Raw genomic sequence first — 19,978 nt, 5'->3', positions numbered from 1 at the left:
TTAAAATACATCCCCTCCTCCCGCAGCATAAAGAAAACTGATATAGACCTTTGAGGCAAGCAACAGGAGAGTACAGTTTTAGTGTGTTACACTCGAAGCCTGAAATATTGCCTACATGAGTATTGGAAGCTTCAATCATCAGCATGTAACATGATGCATTTTTGATTGCTCATGAACTACTACGCTTTGCATTCACTTAACATCTTTATATTATGATGAATGAAATCACCAGATCCAGCCTTTGCTGTAAGTACTTGTTACTCAGATTAGGTTGAGGATACTGGGGTTTTTCTCTAGTTATTGAAATGTTATTCCTCATGAGTAATGATGAGAACAAGCTATGGAAAAACCAGTATGCTGATTACTGTCACGTACTCCAAACAGTGAAAAAAATTGTGTAGAAGAGGATGATTCCCTAGAGAAGTGCACTACAAGGTTAAATGCTTCCATTTAAGACTGTTTGAACTATTCTTGTAGAACAAGATAGTTCACAAAGTACAACAATAAGAGATTCAGTGTTACCTAAACAATCTATGAAGATGGCTTTGAGCATCAAAGTCTTCACTCTGAGCACCACTAAGTGCAACACACAACTTTCTTATCATGGCATTAGATCACAAACCCTCTGCTATCTGAGCATTGCATCCAGGCAGGGCTCATGTCTGCACTAACTCAATATAACCCACTGTGAAATCAATGAGACTGCTACTGCTGACCTTAATGGGAGTCAGATTAGAGTTTAAAAAACAGAGATGGAAAAGATATTGATTAAACAAACCCCTTTTTCCAGCCAAGCTTTGATACTACAAGAAGTATCACAACTGAAAATGTTTCTTCCAGGCTGGATGAGGCTCTGGCCAGCCTGATCTAGTGTGAGGTGTCCCTGCCCATGGCAGGGGGGTTGGAACTAGATGATCCTTGTGGTCCTTTCCAACCTTGACTGATTCTATGATTCTATGATTCTATACTGTACTAGCCTGTATGAGTATAGTAACAAGTTAAGAGTGAACATTATGTTTATTCCAGTGTAGAGTTTGATTTTTTAGCTAACAAACCTATTGAAGAAGCTGATATGACCATTTTTTGGAGTTTATAGTATTCTGCAACTGCATTCTTAGGATACTGTACTGTTACAGAAACCCCAAACCCCCTTCCTTTCCTGCTCTAGAATCATTGCATTCTCTGCATACTTTATCAGCAAGACGTCGAAAGGACAGGGAATGAACAGTCGAAGAATGGATCTCCACAGATCACTTTGGCCTCAAACTCATTAAGAACTGTTTCAGATATAACATTAAGTAACTCTTCCTTTGCACTAGAGGTCATTCAGCTGATCAGCATCAAAAAGAAAAATAAAAGCGAATTGCAGCTGGATCTTGCCATCAGTGTTTCACCTCTTTCTGGCTAGTCTTGTCGTAGAATCATAGCATCACCCAGATTGGAAGAGACCTCCAAGATCCTCCAGTCCAACCTATCACCCAGCCCTAGCCAATCAACTAGACCATGGCACTAAGTACCTCATCCAGGCTTTCTTAAATGTCACCTTCAGGGACACTGACTCCACCACCTCCCTGGGCAGCCCATTCCAATGGTAAATCTCTCTCTCTGTGAAGAACTTCCTCCTAATATCCAGCCTATACCTCCCCTGGCACAACTTGAGACTGTGTCCTCTCATTCTGCTGCTGGTTGCCTGGGAGAAGAGACCAACCCCCATCTGGCTAGAACCTCTCAATCTGATGCAACCCCTTATTAAAACAGAAGTTTATTTCATGGAGAGCTGATGATATATACTGTCCCCACTGTACAAAAAGAAAAGCTAAATCAGGGTTTTGAAATGAGTTATGAAGAGAAGGAGATGAAATATGATGAAGATAACTTCCCATTTTTGCATATGCAATACTAGATAAATGTCAGCTTCACTTTCTCACTAAAGAAAGAGTAGAAATGTATGCATTGCAATTTGTTCAAAATCTAATTATTTTGTTTGATGAGGAACAAGTCTTTTCTTAGAGTACTAATTACCACATAATTTCTTAAAGAGGGAAGATAAAAGACAATTTCCAAAAGCCACAGAAATTTAAGATAGCTCATTTACCACAGAAATTTAAGATAGCTCAGTCCCATTTTTCATCCCAGCTTCATCTACTCCTTCTTTAAATATTGTTTAAGAGCCTTTACACTTTAGTTAGGACCCTTCAGTCTTCTGCAACAAAATAGACTTATCCAGATGTTCCATTAAATCATTAATAGTACATCAGATGGACAAATTAGGGTCTTCTCTTATGCAGAAAGGAAAGCATCATGTTGAACTGTTCAAACTGAGATCTGGCATGTCAGAAATGTGAATCCTCTCTTTACATATCTAGACTTGTTCTTCCTTTTTGCATCATATTTGGAAAAAACGTGGGTACTACCCTGGAACTTCCCAGTAAAGGTCTTCTGAAAACAATAGGACAGCTAAAACAACTGAGCTACATAAGCAATCTGGTTGAACTGTTTATCCTTAGGTAGAAAAGGTCAAAGAGTCACTTGATAATCACTTTCTAGTATGTACAACACTGCTGTAAAGAGGAAGAAAATAATAGGTACTCGCCAGTGATGGTGTATAAGGCAAGAGGTAATGGGCTTGTACTGTAGAATGAAAGATTCCTCTCAGACATAAGCAGAAAAAAGATTGGATTCAGACTTGTGGTTTCAGATGTCCATAAAAAAAGGCATGGGAGTCACTGCACAGAAGGTATAGCCTTAGTGGATACTGTCTTTGGAAAGGGAAACAGACAGAGATTTCAAGATGGTTTGTCTTTTCTGGGCCACTAGGGAGATGAAGCAGTTCATTGAAAAAAGTATGCTGTTTTTCACATGAGTTATAGAAGGCCTGAGCATTTTTCTATTTTCAGTTAAGCACGGAAAAAATGGTGCTTCTTTGATTTCAATCTGCAAGTCCCAAAACACAGAAAATATCCTGATATAAGATAGCCCTAAACCACAGACTTAAATTCCTCCCTGTTCAGGAGAGACCATTCAAGCAGGGCTCAAGCATGCTGTTGTTCTGAATTAAAGATCTGAAATTTGTTCTGCTCCCCCAAACATGATCATTAATGCCCAAACACAAGCTTTGGTTATCTCATTTTAAAAAACATGTATATCATTCAGGCTACCTTTCTTGTCTATGTGGTTCTTGCCATCTGCTGGCAGGTATTTTATGTTGCCAATATAAAATGCCCAAATTACTTGAAATTAAAGGAATATAATTAAGAAAAATGTTTAAAGCTGTGTTAGTAACAAGCTTATGTTATATGCAAATATTGGGTATTGCTATTGTGCATCAAAAACTTTGAGAAATGTTCTTTTCAATCAATATTAAAATCAAAGCACTGCTTAAACACAAACTTAACATAGTACCTGTTCCATATTACCAAAAAGATTCATTATAATGTAGCATCTAATTCCTGGAAGACATTCTAAAGGTGACAAACCAGTAGCACATCAATTACTTCACCTACAGATGTAATGTAGTCTTCCAATTCCATACACGCAATATGGTACAGAGGAAATGGCCTTGCTGAAGTTTCCTTTTTATTCAGTCTAGATGTTGAACAAGAACGAGTGCAGCTCATATGCAAACAGAAAACTGTATATAACTGTAATTCAAGCTACCAAAGAGGATCTGGAGCTTGAGCTTTACTAACCTTGATGTTTAAGTGCATGGATTTTTAAGACCAATTGCATATATGGATAAGATCTCTTTTCAGTAACATTCAAGAAATAAAGGGGCAAGCTTGCTAATATTTCGCATTATTAACATTTAAGAGTAATTCACGTACCTGGTTTTAATGTTTTGATTGCCACAGGGGTGGTGTTATTCCACAGTCCTTCCCAGACCTCACCAAACTGACCAGATCCTAATTTTTTCAACAGCTTCAGAGATTGTCTGTCTATCTCCCACTGATCAGCAGTTTTATATGACAAATCAAAAGTAGCAGGGATTTGTACCTGGCAAAAGAAAATAAAAAATACAGTAATTGAGACCTCTAATATTTTTTCAACAGCATTTACAAGTCATTGTTAACTTTGTTGTGTAAAGTCTCAACTAATAAATAATGTTGCCTTGGGTCATCGAATAATAGAATGGTTTGGGATGGAAGGGAGCTCCAAAGGTCATCTAGTCCAACAACCCTGCAGTGAGCAGAGACATCCTCCACTATCAGGTTGCCCAGAGTCCCATCAAGCCTGACCTTGAATATCTCCAAAGGATAGGGCCTTAAATGCCTCCCTGGGCAGCCTGTTCCAGTGTTCCACTACCCTCATGGTAAAGAACTTCCTCCTAAAGTTCAACCTAAATCTACACTTCTCTAATTTCAAACCACTGCCCCTCATCCTATCACTACAGGCCTTTGTAAACAGTCCCTTTACAGCCTTCTTGTAGCCCCCTTCAGCTACTAGAAGGCTGCTATTAGGTCTCCCCAAAGCCTTCTCTTCTCCAAGCTGAACAACCCAGCTCCCTCAGCCTGTTCTCATAGGAGAGGTCATACACATATGACAGACTGAGCTGAGAACATAAAATATAGTACTTTTTTGCTAGAAATAAGAAATACTCAACAGTAATAAAAAAACCCTTGCCATTAAAAACAAAAATTAGAAATCATCCCTCTAGCAGGCTTTATGAACAGTGACGTATTGCTTGCCAGAACCTTGTGGGTTTGTCTCAGCAATTACTTATGGACAGCTAAAGTTATGAAGGTGGAGATTTCATCTCCACATAAATTTTAAGAAAAGGTATTCATAAATCATGAATTGGTATATTTTCTCCTCTAGCCACATGATGATTTGGTCAAAAGAGCATGGTATTTTATTACTGGCATGTCAGCATTGAGAGTGAAACTGGAGCACTTATCAGAACTTCCTGAAAATAAGCAGCTCAACCTTTTGAAATGCTAGAAGCAGGTATGGGGTTAACACTTTCTGAGTGACAGCTGATGAGTTAGTTTACAAGAATTACATTGCACAGTGTAGCATCTCCTCTTACCTTTGGGCATGGTTTTCCCAGCACTACGCAGAGGCCATCGCTGTTCTTACTGTAATAGTCAACACACTCATTCAGAGTTTTGAAAGTTTTCCTCCTGCTCAGGAAAAAGCCTCCTTCATCCAGCTTTCTGATCCTGTAGTGCTTCACAGACTCACCATCAAAAACTAAGAAGATACAAATATATTAAATTACCAGGAATTAGAGCAGTGGTACAATATAGATTATAGGTAAGCTTTCATAAGGTTCCTAAATGTATTTATGGGGACCTTAAATTATTTCAGTTTCAAAGATGAAAACTAATTAAAAAAAAAATCTTTTTTGAAACCAAAGTCCACTGTTTAGATATCTTAACATATCTAACTCTCTTCATCTTCCACAATGAACCTAACTGGGAAAGAATAATGCCAACCATATAAAGCATAGCTTAAATGGGAAGATGTGTTAAAGAGCAGGCAAAATTTTCTGCAGCCCAAACAGGGGATACATGTATCAATGGAAGGAGGTTTTCTGATCCTAGGAAATTCAGGTGGAAAAATGCTCAGAGCTCAAGGAATGGTACCAAGCTGTAATGAGATTGAGAGACAAGTACTTGAGAGCGTGGACAAGTTTTTTTGCCAACTGTTAGCGATAGTATGGGAACAAAGGCTGGCAAGTTAGGGTGGGGGCCAGTGAGACTGAGAAGAAGCCAAAAAGGAGAATGGGATCACTTAATGAGTCTGGGGAATGGCCGGAAGGAGAAACACTGGAGCAGGAAGTAGCAATAGGTTAAAAAAAGGGGGAGAAAGCCCAGGGCATCATGCCCTGCATTTAAAGAAACAACAAAACATTCTTCCTTGATGAATAGAGAAAAAGCTGTCAAGGGAAGGAGGATGATTCAGTTGCCTTCCTGGTCCTCATCATCCTTTCCACCCTTCCAATAGTCAGGTGGCTCCTTCCACATCATCAATTTGGGAGAAAACTACTGTCCCGTTCTCAGTCCATTACGTAACACAAAGGTAAGAAAAGCAAAAGGCAGGCACAGGGGAAAGGCTGCCTGCTATTTACCTTGAGTATACCTTTTAGGAGCCAAAATTCTAGTAAACCTGTTCAATTTGGTCATGTTGACTAGTGGGTACTCTCAGGTAAATAATTTCAAGGAAATATTTTCCAATTCTAGAAGCAGTTTCAGTCTGGCACATTTGAAAATCTAATTATTAAAAAAAATATATATATTACTGTTCTCTGCAGATAGAGCTGACAGATCCTTGACACTTCAACTGCATGAATTTTGGCCATTACTTTGGCTGTAGCAACAGAAGGATGCACAGCTACATATTGTTGGTGGGAAAAATACAGAAAATTGTGGGCTCTATGCAATTAACAGATCTGATACTTCAATAATTAAACTAAAAATAGGCAAATCTCTCCTTTCTTAAGTACTGTCATGAACGATCAAACACTTTTCTCCTGTACTGTGTGATTGTCAGCCCAGGCCATCAGAGGGCATACGGGAACTGTTGAAAAAATTTGGGGCTTTTCTATCTGCCACAGTTAATATTTTTAGAGACCAGAGAACTTACAGTCCTGGCTGAGGGCCAGAAATAAGAATATTTGTAAACACAACTCCACAGTATAAAGATAATTACACTTTTCAAATGCCATTTCTTTTTAACTCAGCACCCACAATTAGTGGGTTTTAGTTATAAAATGCATGTGTATGCTTGTGATGTGTTGTGTGGAAACGAGGCTGAAGCAAAACGAAGGCAAGAGTAGTTCAGTAAGAAGGGACTGAAAATGTAATGACCTTCCCAAAGCTCACAGGAACGTCCATCTGGTCAAATGAATTCCCATGAAAGGCCAGCAGGATGGCAGTGCCAGCTGTGTATCACAAGTGATAGTAGTTGGACTACCTGCTTTACTTATTAGCAGGGGCATAATTGTTCCTTGAAGTAGCTAATATTAATACAAGAGTTGGTTTGAAGGGTGAGCTCTAACTTCTTAAATGAGCCTTGTATGAAGTCGTAGCTTCAGCTTCATATAGCTTGGATTAGCTGCTGGATTTGAAGACTGCAGAGGCTTTCTCCTCAGCTTGCCCTTCCCAAAAGGATCACAGCTCCCCATTAGATTTTTTCTGGTTTCAGTTTAATAGAAGTGTTCTCCTCTTCCTGCTTCCCATCTTCATATAGCTGGGATGTGCAGAAGTAGAGTTTGACACCGAGGATGAAAATAAAATGATTTACTACTCCTTCCCCAAGGCAGTAAAATTTATGGTGGCATCAGCAGAGTCAAGACCTTCACCAAACAAATCACAGAGACACTAAGGCACCAGCGCTGTCAGTGTCCCAGCACATCTCCTGCCAGCATCCCTCCCCCAGCACCAGCACTGTAGTGGTGCCAGCCAGAGCTGTGCTTGGTCTCCATGCCCAGGGTGGATGTTGGAGGAGGGTGGCTTATGAGATGACCTTCACCAGCATGGAATGGGTGAAGGAGCTGATCCAAAACTGTTCTCCTGCTATGGCCATGATTTTGCCAGTCCTATCAGTGTGCTGCTTTGGACCACCACCTATTTTGCCTATGCTGAAAGCCAGTCTGGCCTAGAGGAAACCACACAACCCTTTTTAGGAGCAAGTTAAAAAATGGAGAAAAACACAAACTATTTGCATTGTCATTTCATGCAATCAGTCTTTCAGATACCATTATTCAGTGAGGGGGGAAGAAGAGAGCCTCCTGCTACTGTTGGCAATGACACTCAATTAAGCTGAGCACATCTAAATTATGGCTTTTAATTAAAAAGAGGCAATGCCTAAGATGGCATCAACATGTTTAAAATTTAATACATTTCACACCAGATGCTGGAGTCATCAGCATAAAAATCTGTCAACAACATGTGCATTTTTTTAATGGGAAAAGCTATTTTTAAAATGTCAGACACTTTAGAATGATAGCAACACATCTCAGTGGCCTATCTGGTTAGATGAGCTTTCCATTTAAGCATTCACAGATAAGAAAAACCATTTCTGAGCATGACTTTTTCTTTTTCTTTTAGTTGTTTATCATCTAAATCTTACAAATTGTGAGTTTTCTCATCAAGACAAGTCAGAAGTGAGAAGTGTCATTTTAATGAAATTTTTTATTACCTAAGGTGGTCCATTTGTCCCCCTCATTAGGTCTCTTTTACATTGCCCATATGAGTATGAAATCAAACATGAAAATCACCAAATCAGTTTGTGGGTGCTTGGCTAAAAGTCTCCCTTCTTTTTCTGCTTTTTTTCCTCTCTTCATATTCTATTTCATTTTCCTTTTTAGCTATATTACACTTTAATGTTAGGCAGGACAGAGAATTACAGTATTTTCTTAAAGACTTCAGTTCTGAAGGCCAGGTTGTCACTCTTCTAGTCATTATTATCTACTCTGGAATGAAACCAAAACAGCAAAAGAAGATAGAACAAACCAAACCATTCCTGCAGGGCATGGGAGCTTGGGGGTCTATTCTTTCTGCATTGAAAAAAAGTGGAAACAGAAATCAAGGATATATTCCAAAATATCAGGTTGTGACTTCTCTCTTGTCACTTTATTGGCTACCAAAGAGATAGAAGCCATCCAAGATCTTTTAAGAGAAATAATTCTGAACCACTGTTCCTCAAGACAACACTGGTTTTCAACCTCAGCTTTGAGTGTCTCATAACTCCTGATGGAACAAAGAGGAGAGAGTCAGAAAAAAACAGCCTTCTCCATAGCATCTGGTGGACTAAACAACCTTCCTTCCAATTAATACTCCCCACAGTACAATCCACTTCACCGTTTGCTTTAGAATACACTAGCTCTCCCCAAAGTAGACATAAGTAATGAGATTATGGACATACAATGTCTAGACCATTATGTATGCTGTTCAGTTGGAAGCAAAAAAGCTTGCACAACACAAACAGATTGCATTTAGTGAAGCCTGTTCAGTAAGCAGCAAATAATATTTAGCTCTTCAGGATGAAGTAGCATGGTGAGGCTAAATTCATTCAAGTCTGGGAAGCTGCTAAAAGGTCTAGCAGCACTGGTAAAACACATCATTAATACTGCCTACAAACTGCTTCAGAGCTTATTTTCTTTCTTTGCCTAAAAGAACACAAATGTTTAATCAATCTGAGATGACAGATACATACATACCTACATGTATATACCCCCAAGTTTGTTCATGAAGGAGGGCTGGTTCCTGTAGCTGGAACCTTGCCTGCACATATATGATGTTTTTCAGCACCACTTTTCCCTTCCTTCATCAAACAAATCACTATGGAAGAAATCCACACTGATGGTTTCATATCTTGCTGTTAGCAGTCATCATCAAACCTCCTACTCACAAAAAAATTTATACAGAAGCCTGAAAAATGTCTAGCATAAGCTTTTATAATTGACTCAAATACACTTAATCAGAATATATTTTCTATCCACAATCTGTAATGGAAAAATTAAAAAGCAGCATTAAAGGATGAGTTCATCTTAGCACAAATGTTGACTTTATTGTCATTCTCTTGGATTGTTTTCTGCAGTACTTCATATTTTAAAGAAGGCACTGCTACCTTCCTCTTAGAGAAGTAGGAAGGATGTGAGGGAAAAAAATAAATATTTTTTTTTCATCTTTCCTGGAAGGCTACAGTTGGAGAAAAATAAAATCAATTGCAATTCCAACCCTAGGTGCATAAGCACAAGATTTTTCCTTGACTTTTAGCCAGGTGTCATGTATTCAAGCACCAGCATTAAGCAGATAATATAGGCCTATTGATCTTTCCCTGCATAACACCATGCTCTTATCTGTCTAGTCCAGTCCTTGGATGAAATCAGTTCACTGGCAGAAAACACTTGAAGGAAGCTGGAACAGTGTGAGACAGGGACAAGTTTGCATAAAGAGGAAAAGCATTTTGAAAGGTCTGCAGCCACAATAAAGTCTTTGGATAAAAAGATGCACACACGGGTCAATTCTGTCACAGCCCAGGAACAGACCAATTCATAGAATCATAGAATAATAGAATTGTTAGGGTTGGAAGGGACCTCAAGGTTCATCTAGTTCCAACCCCCTTGCCACAGACAGGGACACCTCACACTAGATCAAGTTGCTCAGAGCCCCATCCAACCTGGCCTTAAAAACCTTCAGAGATGGGGCTTCTACCACCTCCCTGGGCAACCTGACAATGTCAGTTTTCTTACCAGTGCTCCTTGGCAAGTACAAACTTCCTTGAGGGAAAAATAAAGATTATGGAATGAACTCTTCCAGAACCGCAAGTATATTTATTTCATAAACTTCCCTATTTCCATTTCACTGTATGAGCATTTCATAAACTTCCCTGTTCCACTTCACTCCATGAGCATTTCATAAACTTCCCTATTCCATTTCACTCCATGGGCAACATATATTACTTTGTCTTGGAAACAAAAAGCAACCTTCCCTTTAGCACAAGGCACTGCAGGTTTTCTTATGATTTGGCAAGAGAAGCCATAAATATGTTAAAAGTTCATGAAGCTGCATTTCTGTGTAGCACTCAGAAGGTGGCTCACGCAAAGATCCAGGCAGAAGACAAATCAATATGAAAGAACAGGGTGCCTCCTGTTTTGCTGACATAATTCTGCATGTGACAGCTTACAGTTCAGTCACAAATGTCAAGATTCTTTACTGGCTTATGGAATTATATAGATAGTGCACAGTCAGAAGTTTGGTTATGCAGCCCTGTTGTCTCAGGGGCAAAATCATACTCTTGACTCACATTGTGTGACAAGTCTGATGGAAAACGATAGATGAACATTAACCATCTAATATGGCAAATACCTGTGATGTGAAAAAGATGACACAGAAATAAGTGAGAAAGTCAAATTATTCTCAAATAACTGCCCTTACCTGATAGTCTTTAGGATTCAGATAAAGGACTTGAAAATTCTAAACTCATCATCATAAACCAATCTTTTTACTGATGTTTACAAATAACTTTTCAATGACCTGTGGCTGATTCTCAAGTACACCTTTGAAGATCTGCCTGCCATTTTGCCCCTAAACCCAAATAAATATAAACCTACAAGTGTTCTGTAGTAGAAATCTCATTTTCTTTAACTGCAGCTATCAGCCAACATGGTTTAATTTTGTGTGTGTGTGTGTACTAATCAGAACAGTATTCTACAACTGTAACGTATCTTTGTGCAGTCTAATCATGAAAATAGTTTCTATTTTAAGGCAGCTGGCACACTGGAAGCACTAAGCATTAAAAAAGAAAAAAAAAAGTTAATTTCTGTTCTGAGCATATAAATAAACAGAGCCTATAAAATAAATTTGAGTAAAAACTCAAATTACTCTTGCCAAGTTTTCTTTATATATCTCCTGGGAAAGAAATATTATTATGAACTTAATTTCACTTTCATGCCCATAGTTTATTGTTCTCAAAAATTAAAAAGTCCAAGTTAGATGAGGAAAAGTTAAAGCATTGCTTAGAATGACAAAGTAGAATATACCTGAAAGTGAGTATTCGCCTTTTAAACTTTCACTCTCTCGGATTAGGAAGGCTCCTGCCTGGTTTCCAGGGTATGACAGTTGTCTCTCAGCATCTGCTCGTTTGATTGGGCCAAAAAACCATCTGAACAAATAAAAAAATATTGATTTTACCAGTCAGTGAAACACAGCAGGAAAATAAGTTAGCTTTTATAAACATATTTCCTAAAAGATAATCTGTGCAGGGTTAATCAATTCCAAATAGCAGAGCGGGGGGGGGGGAGGTGGGGGGGTGGAACCCAACAAGAACTGTACAACAGATTTATTAGATTTATTACTGGAAAATATTTATTACACATTTGAGTGAAATCTGAATTTTACTGCTGATGGAAAGTCTTACTGATTTCAAGGGAATGAAGTTACAGTGTGGCCTCAACCCAGAAAAAACAAACAAACAAGCAAACAAAACAAACACCAGGAAACTGCCAAGGCTACAGTGGCAGCAATTGATACCAAGTTTGTTGATTCCACTAGAACTATGTGGAGGTGCAGGTATGTGCCAACATCCTGACATCTTAAAAGCCAAAAGATGCCTGAAACTGCAGAAGGGCTCTCGAGTTCCAACACGTAAACCACCCTGCAGCCATCTCCATTCCACTGCCACATCAATATTCAAATGAATTACTGGCAGTTCTTCAGCTCTGCTGCCATTAGACAAAACCCTTAAGTCACTGCAAACATCTCAGCATCCATGTTCTGTGGAATTCTACCCCTCTCTACGCCTTTTAAACACATTTTTTCCTCTCTCACTAAGCCCTGTAGTTCAAGTTTTAGTTTGCTCCTCTGAAGGTACTCTTTCACTGCTTTATGTCGAGTGTAAATTAAATGGAAAGACGACTGAGAAGAGTCAGCATGAACTGGGTGGTATTCAGCTTCCACCCAACAAACTCTCAAAGCTCTTTCCAAGATTAGGTCCACCCTTTATTTGAAGGCAATGGTGATAAATAGCTACCAGAACAGTGCCATATACTGATAGGATAACTCCTTTTAAATTAATCATAGATAAACCTAATATGCAAACTTTCAAGATAAATCAGTGTACTCACAGCACACACAAGCTGCATATTCAGTTAATCACTCAGTTTGTCAGTTGCTAGTGAAATGTATAGAAGGAGTTCATCAGCAAACTACCTCAGTGTTTGTGAGGCTTGGAATCATCAAGGGGAATGGAGGACACAAATGAGAACATTGGGTGACACCTTGGCTGAGCAAGCATGAGGAATGAAAAATGGGTTTGCATTAATAAAGAGGAAATAAAGTAAGTTGAATACAGACAGCACTAGCCCACACTGAACGTGCTTTGGTAACAAAGGAAAATGAAACTGGATATTCCAGACTGCTTCCTGTCCTCTGACTTGAAGATGATTTGGATAAAAACATCCTTGATACATATTTGGCAAGGAAAGGAATCTCATTAGAAAGCCGGAATGTGTTAGTAATAATTTTAATTAGTTAAATGTGTTCATTAATTCAACTAATTAATTAAATTCATTAATTAAACTGCAGAAAACCAAGTAATCAATAAATGTTCAGATCCTTGACTGAGGTTCTTGTCAAAGGAACAAGAGAAAAGAGTACAAGTTTGACTCTATTCAAGTCCCAAAGAAAATTTTTCTGCCCTAAAAAACAGATTAGAATCTTTCTGAAAAGTCTGGATACATCTGCTCTGAGAATAACATCTGAGAACTAACAAACTACATGATCTGAAAAAAAAGTTTGAACTGACATTTTTCTCCTCAAACTGCAAGGTATCACTTAATAATGTCCAAAGTGACTGATTCTCATACGAGTGTGTAAGAACACAGAATCAGAGAATCATCAAATGCTTAGGTTGAAAGAGACCTCAGAGATCATCTACTCCAACCTCCCCGCCATGAGCAGAGACACCTCTCAACCAGACTCAGCTGCTGAAGGCTTCACCCAATCTGGCCTTGAACACCCCCAGGGAAGAGGCTGAATTGCTAAGCCTGGTAAAATCAGCAATAATATAATGCAGGTAACAAAAAAGAAGCTGATGGCTTACTTGGGAAATACAATTTTAAAAGAGTGTGTGTAAAATCTGGTCTGCAATACAGACTACTATTTTGGAATAAAATACCTAAGTGCATTTTCTATTTAGGCACATGTATCTGTTCCCTTTGACTTAAAAATATTTCAAATTATATGTTTATTTTTAAATGAGATTTTTTTCCTAATCTAATAAATCAATATGAATTTACCATTAAAGGTTATATGGAGGGTATGCAATACGTAGCTTCTGACTCCAGATACACTTAGAAGTTCAAAAGATCCTGATAATATAGATAATTAGAGCAACAGTATTTGAGAAGGTAAGTGTAATGGAGAGGAAAAATTGGACACATTGTATATTACCTCATTTGCCTGACTTGATGATATTAAAATGTTTCAGAAAAATATAATGAAAATTACTTTTATTAGCACTTGAATATGAGATTCTTAGTTCAAAGCCATTGGGTTTGTAATAATAATCACACAGTACCAAAAGCAATAGTGGCTGTGAAAAAAGTAACCCCTTAACCTCAAAGCAAATAAATAGAATTTTAAATTCAGCACATATGAATTTAAAGTACTGTTTTCACTATAAATGGAAGTTTAAATTCCTTTTATAAGGCATGAAAGGCTTATTTCAATTTCTAGCAATTGAACTTATGCTTCAAAAGGCTTAATATTTTACTTCATCCAAATGTGTGTATCATAGAGGAAAAAGTACTCAGAAGAGTAATAATGAATCAAAGTAATTGCTTGCTGTGAGATACTGTTCTGCAGGATAGGAAGGTCAGACCAAAACAACACCCAATCTTTACTAAATCTGTTTGTGGTTTATAGCTCAGAGATGGATGAAGGGTTTGAAACAGAGCACTTGGGAAAACACAACTAAAATATCAAGCACTATCCATTGTGCAAGTTACCTAACTAGCCCTGTGACTTTGGTGCACTAAGCTGACAGTAGACAGCTCAGGAGAAGGCTGAATTGACAATGCACACACAGCTCAGCTCTGAACTTCAGCTCACAGCCAGATCACTCTGGGGCACAACTGTCAATGCAGGATCAGTACATCACCAGCTATGGCACAAATCAGTACATTCAGATTTGTGCATAAATTTCAGTTTCCATCCAGAGCTGTCTGGATACTACAGCAATAGTGCTCTTTCTATCAGCAAGACCCAGGAACATGCTTTCTTGGCCAGTAAAGTGTCCAACACCCAACTGCCTTTTCAGTGTAGGATGCCTGATCTGCTTTTGGAGGATTGTTTCTAGCAGCTTCCTCAAAGTCCCTTGTTTCCACCATCTTTCACAGCACTAAGGAATCCCTTCAATAAAAATTCCAGGCTAGTTCCAGGTCATGTCTGGCCATCATATATAGGAGGACTTTGGGGATAGAAAAGATGACCTTCATGTAGGTGTGTAACAAACACACTCCTTTCCTGGTGCAGGTAATGCCCAGTACTAGCACAGCAATGAATTTCCTTGTGGTTATTCAGTGCATAGCAATCCCATCCCTATTGGCCATCAATTCTACCAGCAGATTTTCAATCATAGGATCATCCTCTAGACAGGCTTTGTCATGGGATATTCCCTGACTGTAATTGTATCCCTGCTGAGATCTTCTTCCCGTAAAACAAAGGATATATCTTCATCAAGCTGAATGCTGCTGATTATACTTGAAGGGCAACTTTTTAAAATAAACAGACATTATGTCACCTGTGCTCACTCCTGTCTCCTCATTCAGTCCAGCCTGAATTAAAATGGAGTCATGAGTTCAACAGAATGGTTTTACCTGACTCCATCACAGCCTTTGCTCAGAAGCCCTCTCTCCTTCAGGGTGCAACAGGTTGCTGATCTCTAACTGTCAAATCCCCATTTACCTGGCTCTGCTTTTTGTCTCCCTGTGCTTTGCTACATAAAATTGGCTAAACAAAAAATAGTTACCTCTGCTTAAGCAATTTTTTCTTATAGCAAGAAAATATGGCAGGAACTTTTAAGATGGAAAGCAGAAGAGAGAGCACAGCCACATACAGAAACCATGACCATTGCAGTGGGAATGAAGGAGGAGGAAAGAGAAGAAAAAATGTGAGAAGGACTACATAGTAAGATTATTCAAAGAGCATGGAGGCATAGCAAAAGAAACAGCAGGAAATCAGTCACGTTAACTTTTTAATAAATAATTGAAGATGTTAAAATGGGCAACATGACTCTGTTCTGGATCAGCACTTTGTGGCGTGAGGGTATCTCACTTTGCATGTCTCAGAAGTGTTTGCAACTGATTTTAAGATTTATTCTCTTATGCTAAGGTAAATCTCATGAGACCACTAACTCTCAGCAGCTGGGAGAGCTGGTAGCAATTCCTGTGGTTCCCAACCAGAAGTCTCCATTACAGAACAAATGGAGATGACAAAGAGGTTAGGTGGCCCTCCAGAAGATTGACTGAAGTGTGTTAACTGTGTCTATCGTACTAGGCTCTGAGAACAAAAAAAGGTTTTGATCTGAGAAGAGCAGATCATAACTGCAATAAGAGCAAAAGTCTTGCTTGAAGACAATGAAATATATTGAAACCAAATAAATCCCAGTTCCTTCTGGAATGCAGAAAGCTTGTGCAATAGTTAAATAAAGACAAGCTTCAGTAGTCCATAAAATTTACATTTAAATACCATCTACAGACATAGAAAGGTGCAACTGCAAAGTCAAGAACTCAGGTTAGGAGATGGTCACAATAACGTTGCTTTCATGGCATCAGCTCAGCCATTTTCAGGAAAATCCAGTATGATACCATCTTTAATTACATGGCCATATCCAGTGCTTCCAACTGCATTCATGTGAATGCTGCTGACTGAATAGTTATCCTCTGTTTTTTTGTCATTGTGTAGATAGAGTTTATTTACTGTACATTGTTTAGCCTCTGCTCTCAACACAAGTTATAAAATTACATGAATGGCTAATTTCCTGGCAGCCTCTATTATACTGTCCATGACTATAATAGCCAAGTGTTTTATGAACATTCATTAATTTCTTTCTGTGCCACTTCTGCTTGTAAAACACTTTTAACAGCAGAGAAACATCACAGAAAGCAGCTAAGACAATAAGATGCTAGTATAAACATTTTACACTCATCTTGGATGTCCAGCTTGGAATGCCTAAGGCCTACCTACCTTCCAGGGAATTTAAGATTGTGCAGTATCTAGCAGTTTATTTGGAGAGCAATAGCTGCCAACTTCTGTGTCATGGAAGACGAGGAGTGATGCATGGAAAGCTAAAGAGACACAGATCCCCCAGGGTCTTATTCAATGACATACATCATATGACCATCCTGTGACCACTGCCCTTACTCAGCACATGGAAACCTGAACAGGCTTGTGTGTGCCACTCTTCACTGCTGTCACCCATGCAGGATAAAGAGGGCTGCTGAGCCAGCTTTTAAGCCATGCCAGGTTTGCAGTCTGCTGTGGGTAAACAGTAGTGCAGAAGCAGGGGCAGAAGTTTACCAAAGGCACCACCAGAACATCCTTTCTGCATTGAGAGGAAGGCTGCAAGCACTTGCTGGATTTTCCCAAACCCTCAAAAATATGGAATGCAGCTGTCGAATTCTAATGAATATATTCTATTACCACACATAATTTTATTTTCAAAGGCTTGTTTAGTTTGAAGCAAAATTTTAATGTAGCAATCTTCCCTACCAAAGATCAAGCCCTTCCTCCAAAGCACATGCAGAAAGGATTTCTTGTATTGTCCTCAGCCATGTTTTTTTGCTTTCAGGGAGAGAAAGAGACAGCCTGTGCCTGCTATTGACCCTTTTCCAATCAGGAAAAGCCTGGAAAAATTATAAACAAACTCTTCTGGTAGAAAATATTAAGCTGCCTTAATTGTAAGACTAATAAAGTAGTATCATTTCCCCAAGAGCTGACATTTCAAGAAATTAGGAAATATCACTGCAAAGATGAAAGCCTTCCAGATATAACATAGTTAAGAAACAGATGTGCTCTGCAAATGATGAACTGTGAGCATGAAGGAGAGTGTGGGAGACGAGCACTGACTGCTTCAATTTTCCCTTTATAGTCTACAGCGAACACAGTGACAGCATTTGAAACAAACCAACAACAAACCAGAAAAATCTGCACTCAGACTGAACCAGGAAGATGAAAACTTGCAAAAGATGCTTTTCATGAGCGCTTCCAACAACACAAGCTTTCCCAATATGGCACAAAAATCCACATACTGAAAGCTCCAGTATTACTCTAGGGCTTGCAGGCTTTCACTGTCCACAGGCTGGAAAACAGAAGATTGGGTTTCAGATCCTTTGGAAACAGAACCCTTCCTCTTTAATTCCTTCTACAGGCTTGACTGGAATTCTTTTTAATGCTCTCTCTCATTGTCATTTATTATTAGATACAGAAGGACACGTGGGACAAGGACAAAATATAAGAGGAAGGAATTTAAAGCTAATGGTAAAAGAATGCATAGGATACTGCAGAAGGGAGGGAGAAAACATGACTGGAAAAATTCAAAACAGAGAGGAAGGCAGAATTTTATCAAGAGGGTGTAAGGAGAGACAAGAGAAAGTCAGAGCTAAGAGGCAATGAGGAAGAGTAAAGAAAGACAAGACAAAATTCAGGACCACCTTTATTGGCCAGGGGCTATAACCTGCTGCTGCCTGAACTACTGCACCTGCTCAGGAAATGCCAGTTCCAGCTAATCCTACTCCTGCAGGACACATGTCTTTGGCAGCAATTTCAGTCCTACTTGGGCAAACTATTTCACAGAGTATCTTGGGAAACGATTTCACACAATATCTCAGGAACCAATTTCACAGATTTAGCTCTCACTGCAAGGATTGCTCTCCACAGATCTTTCTCCTTTCCTTAGTTCATCATACCACTCATGATGATATGAAACTGGAGGAGTGGCTGATACACTGGAAGGCTGTGCTGCCATCCCATGAGATCTGGACAAGTTGGAGACCTGAGCAAAGGCAAACGTGATGAAGTTCAATAAGGACAAGTGCAGAGTCCTTCATCTGGGGAGGAATAACATCAGCCACCAGTACAGACTAAGGGTCATCCTGCTGGAAAGCAGCTCCATGGGGAAAGACCTTGGAGTCCTAATAGACAGCAAGTTCTCCATGGGACAGCAATGTGCCCTTGTTGCCAAGAGGGCCAATGGTAATCTGGGGTGCGTTAAGAAAAGTGTGTCCAGTAGGTCCAGGCAGGTTCTCCTCCCCCCTCTACTCTGTCCCAGTGAGACCACACCTGGAAGACTGTGTCCAGTTTTGGGCTCCCCAGTTCAAGAGAGACTGGGACCTGCTAGAGAGATTCCAATGGAGAGCTACAGGGATGACTGAAGGACTTGAGCACCTCTCCTCTGAAGACTGAGAGACCTGGGGCTGTTGAATCTGGAGAAGAGAAGGCTGAGAAGGGATCTTATCAATGTCTACAAATATCTGAGGGGTGAGTGTCAAGCTGAAGGTGCCAGGCTCTTTTCAGTGGAGCCCAGTGACAGGACAAGGCACAACAGGTGCAAGGTGGAACACAGGAGGTTCCACCCCAACACAAGGAGACTCTTCTTTATGGTGAGGGTGTCAGAGCCCTGGAGCAGGCTTCCCAAAGAGTTTGTGGAGTCTCCTTCACTGGAGACTTTCAAAACCCGCCTGGATGTGTTCCAGCGTGACCTGCCCTGCTTTGGCAGGGGGCTTGGACTCAACAATCTCTGGAGGTCCCTTCCAACCCCTGACATTCCGTGCTTCTATGATTCCATTTATCCTTGCCAAGAGAACACTTTAATATTCATTTTCATCACGTATTTGTTGACTAGCAGTCAATAAATATACCAGTTTTAACCTTACTCACCAAAGTACCATCAGCAACAAGTCAATCAGACAAAGCCTGTTTAAGTAAGAGTCTTCTGCATTTGTGTAAGTAAATCAGTTAAAATCTGAGCACGCTGCAGAAAGCACCTGATTTGGACAATACTTGACATGTAAAAAATAATTTCAAATGTTCTTGTATCTCACAGCTCAGTTGTCATTACTTATTTACCATAATCAGAAACCAGATTCCTCCAAGTGAAACTAGAAATTCAGGTTTCCAGGGATGGCCACGTAGGGCAGCACGCTCAACCTTTCGCAACCACAATGACTTTGCTTCATACGTAAAGATCTGAGTCACACAAATTGCTCAGCTCCTCATTGTTGAATAACTCAACACAAACTGAAATCAAGCCCATCCACATGCATTTTGGATGGCACCTGGACCTTCTGAGTCTTTACCCAATTACAGCGAAGTCTGATTTTCTTTCCACAAGGGAAAATAGAACATGTGAATAGCTGTGAAAAACTTAAACCTCATTTTTACATTATATAAGCATCACTTTCTGTTATGTTTGTATGTAGAATTTTGCCTGTATGTTTCAAAGTGACAGTCTGTCTGGACCAACACACTGT

The 19,978-nt window shown here is 39.4% G+C and overlaps 1 protein-coding gene across 1 annotated transcript in view; it reads right to left on the bottom strand.

Annotated features, from left to right (window-relative positions):
• FRK (fyn related Src family tyrosine kinase) overlaps window positions 1–19,978 on the bottom strand; it is a 44,273-nt gene that overhangs the window by 16,483 nt on the left and 7,812 nt on the right. The window contains exons 2-4 of the mRNA XM_054393154.1: window positions 11,489–11,610; window positions 5,027–5,190; window positions 3,825–3,993 (exon numbers count right to left, since the gene is read on the bottom strand). Coding sequence (XP_054249129.1) covers window positions 3,825–3,993; window positions 5,027–5,190; window positions 11,489–11,610 — 455 coding nt within the window. The remainder of the gene's footprint in view (window positions 1–3,824; window positions 3,994–5,026; window positions 5,191–11,488; window positions 11,611–19,978) is intronic.

This window comes from Indicator indicator, chromosome 27 (assembly GCF_027791375.1).
Source record: "Indicator indicator isolate 239-I01 chromosome 27, UM_Iind_1.1, whole genome shotgun sequence".
NCBI classification, from domain to species: Eukaryota; Metazoa; Chordata; class Aves; order Piciformes; family Indicatoridae; genus Indicator; species Indicator indicator.
This window is presented reverse-complemented; position numbering and strand designations above follow the sequence as displayed.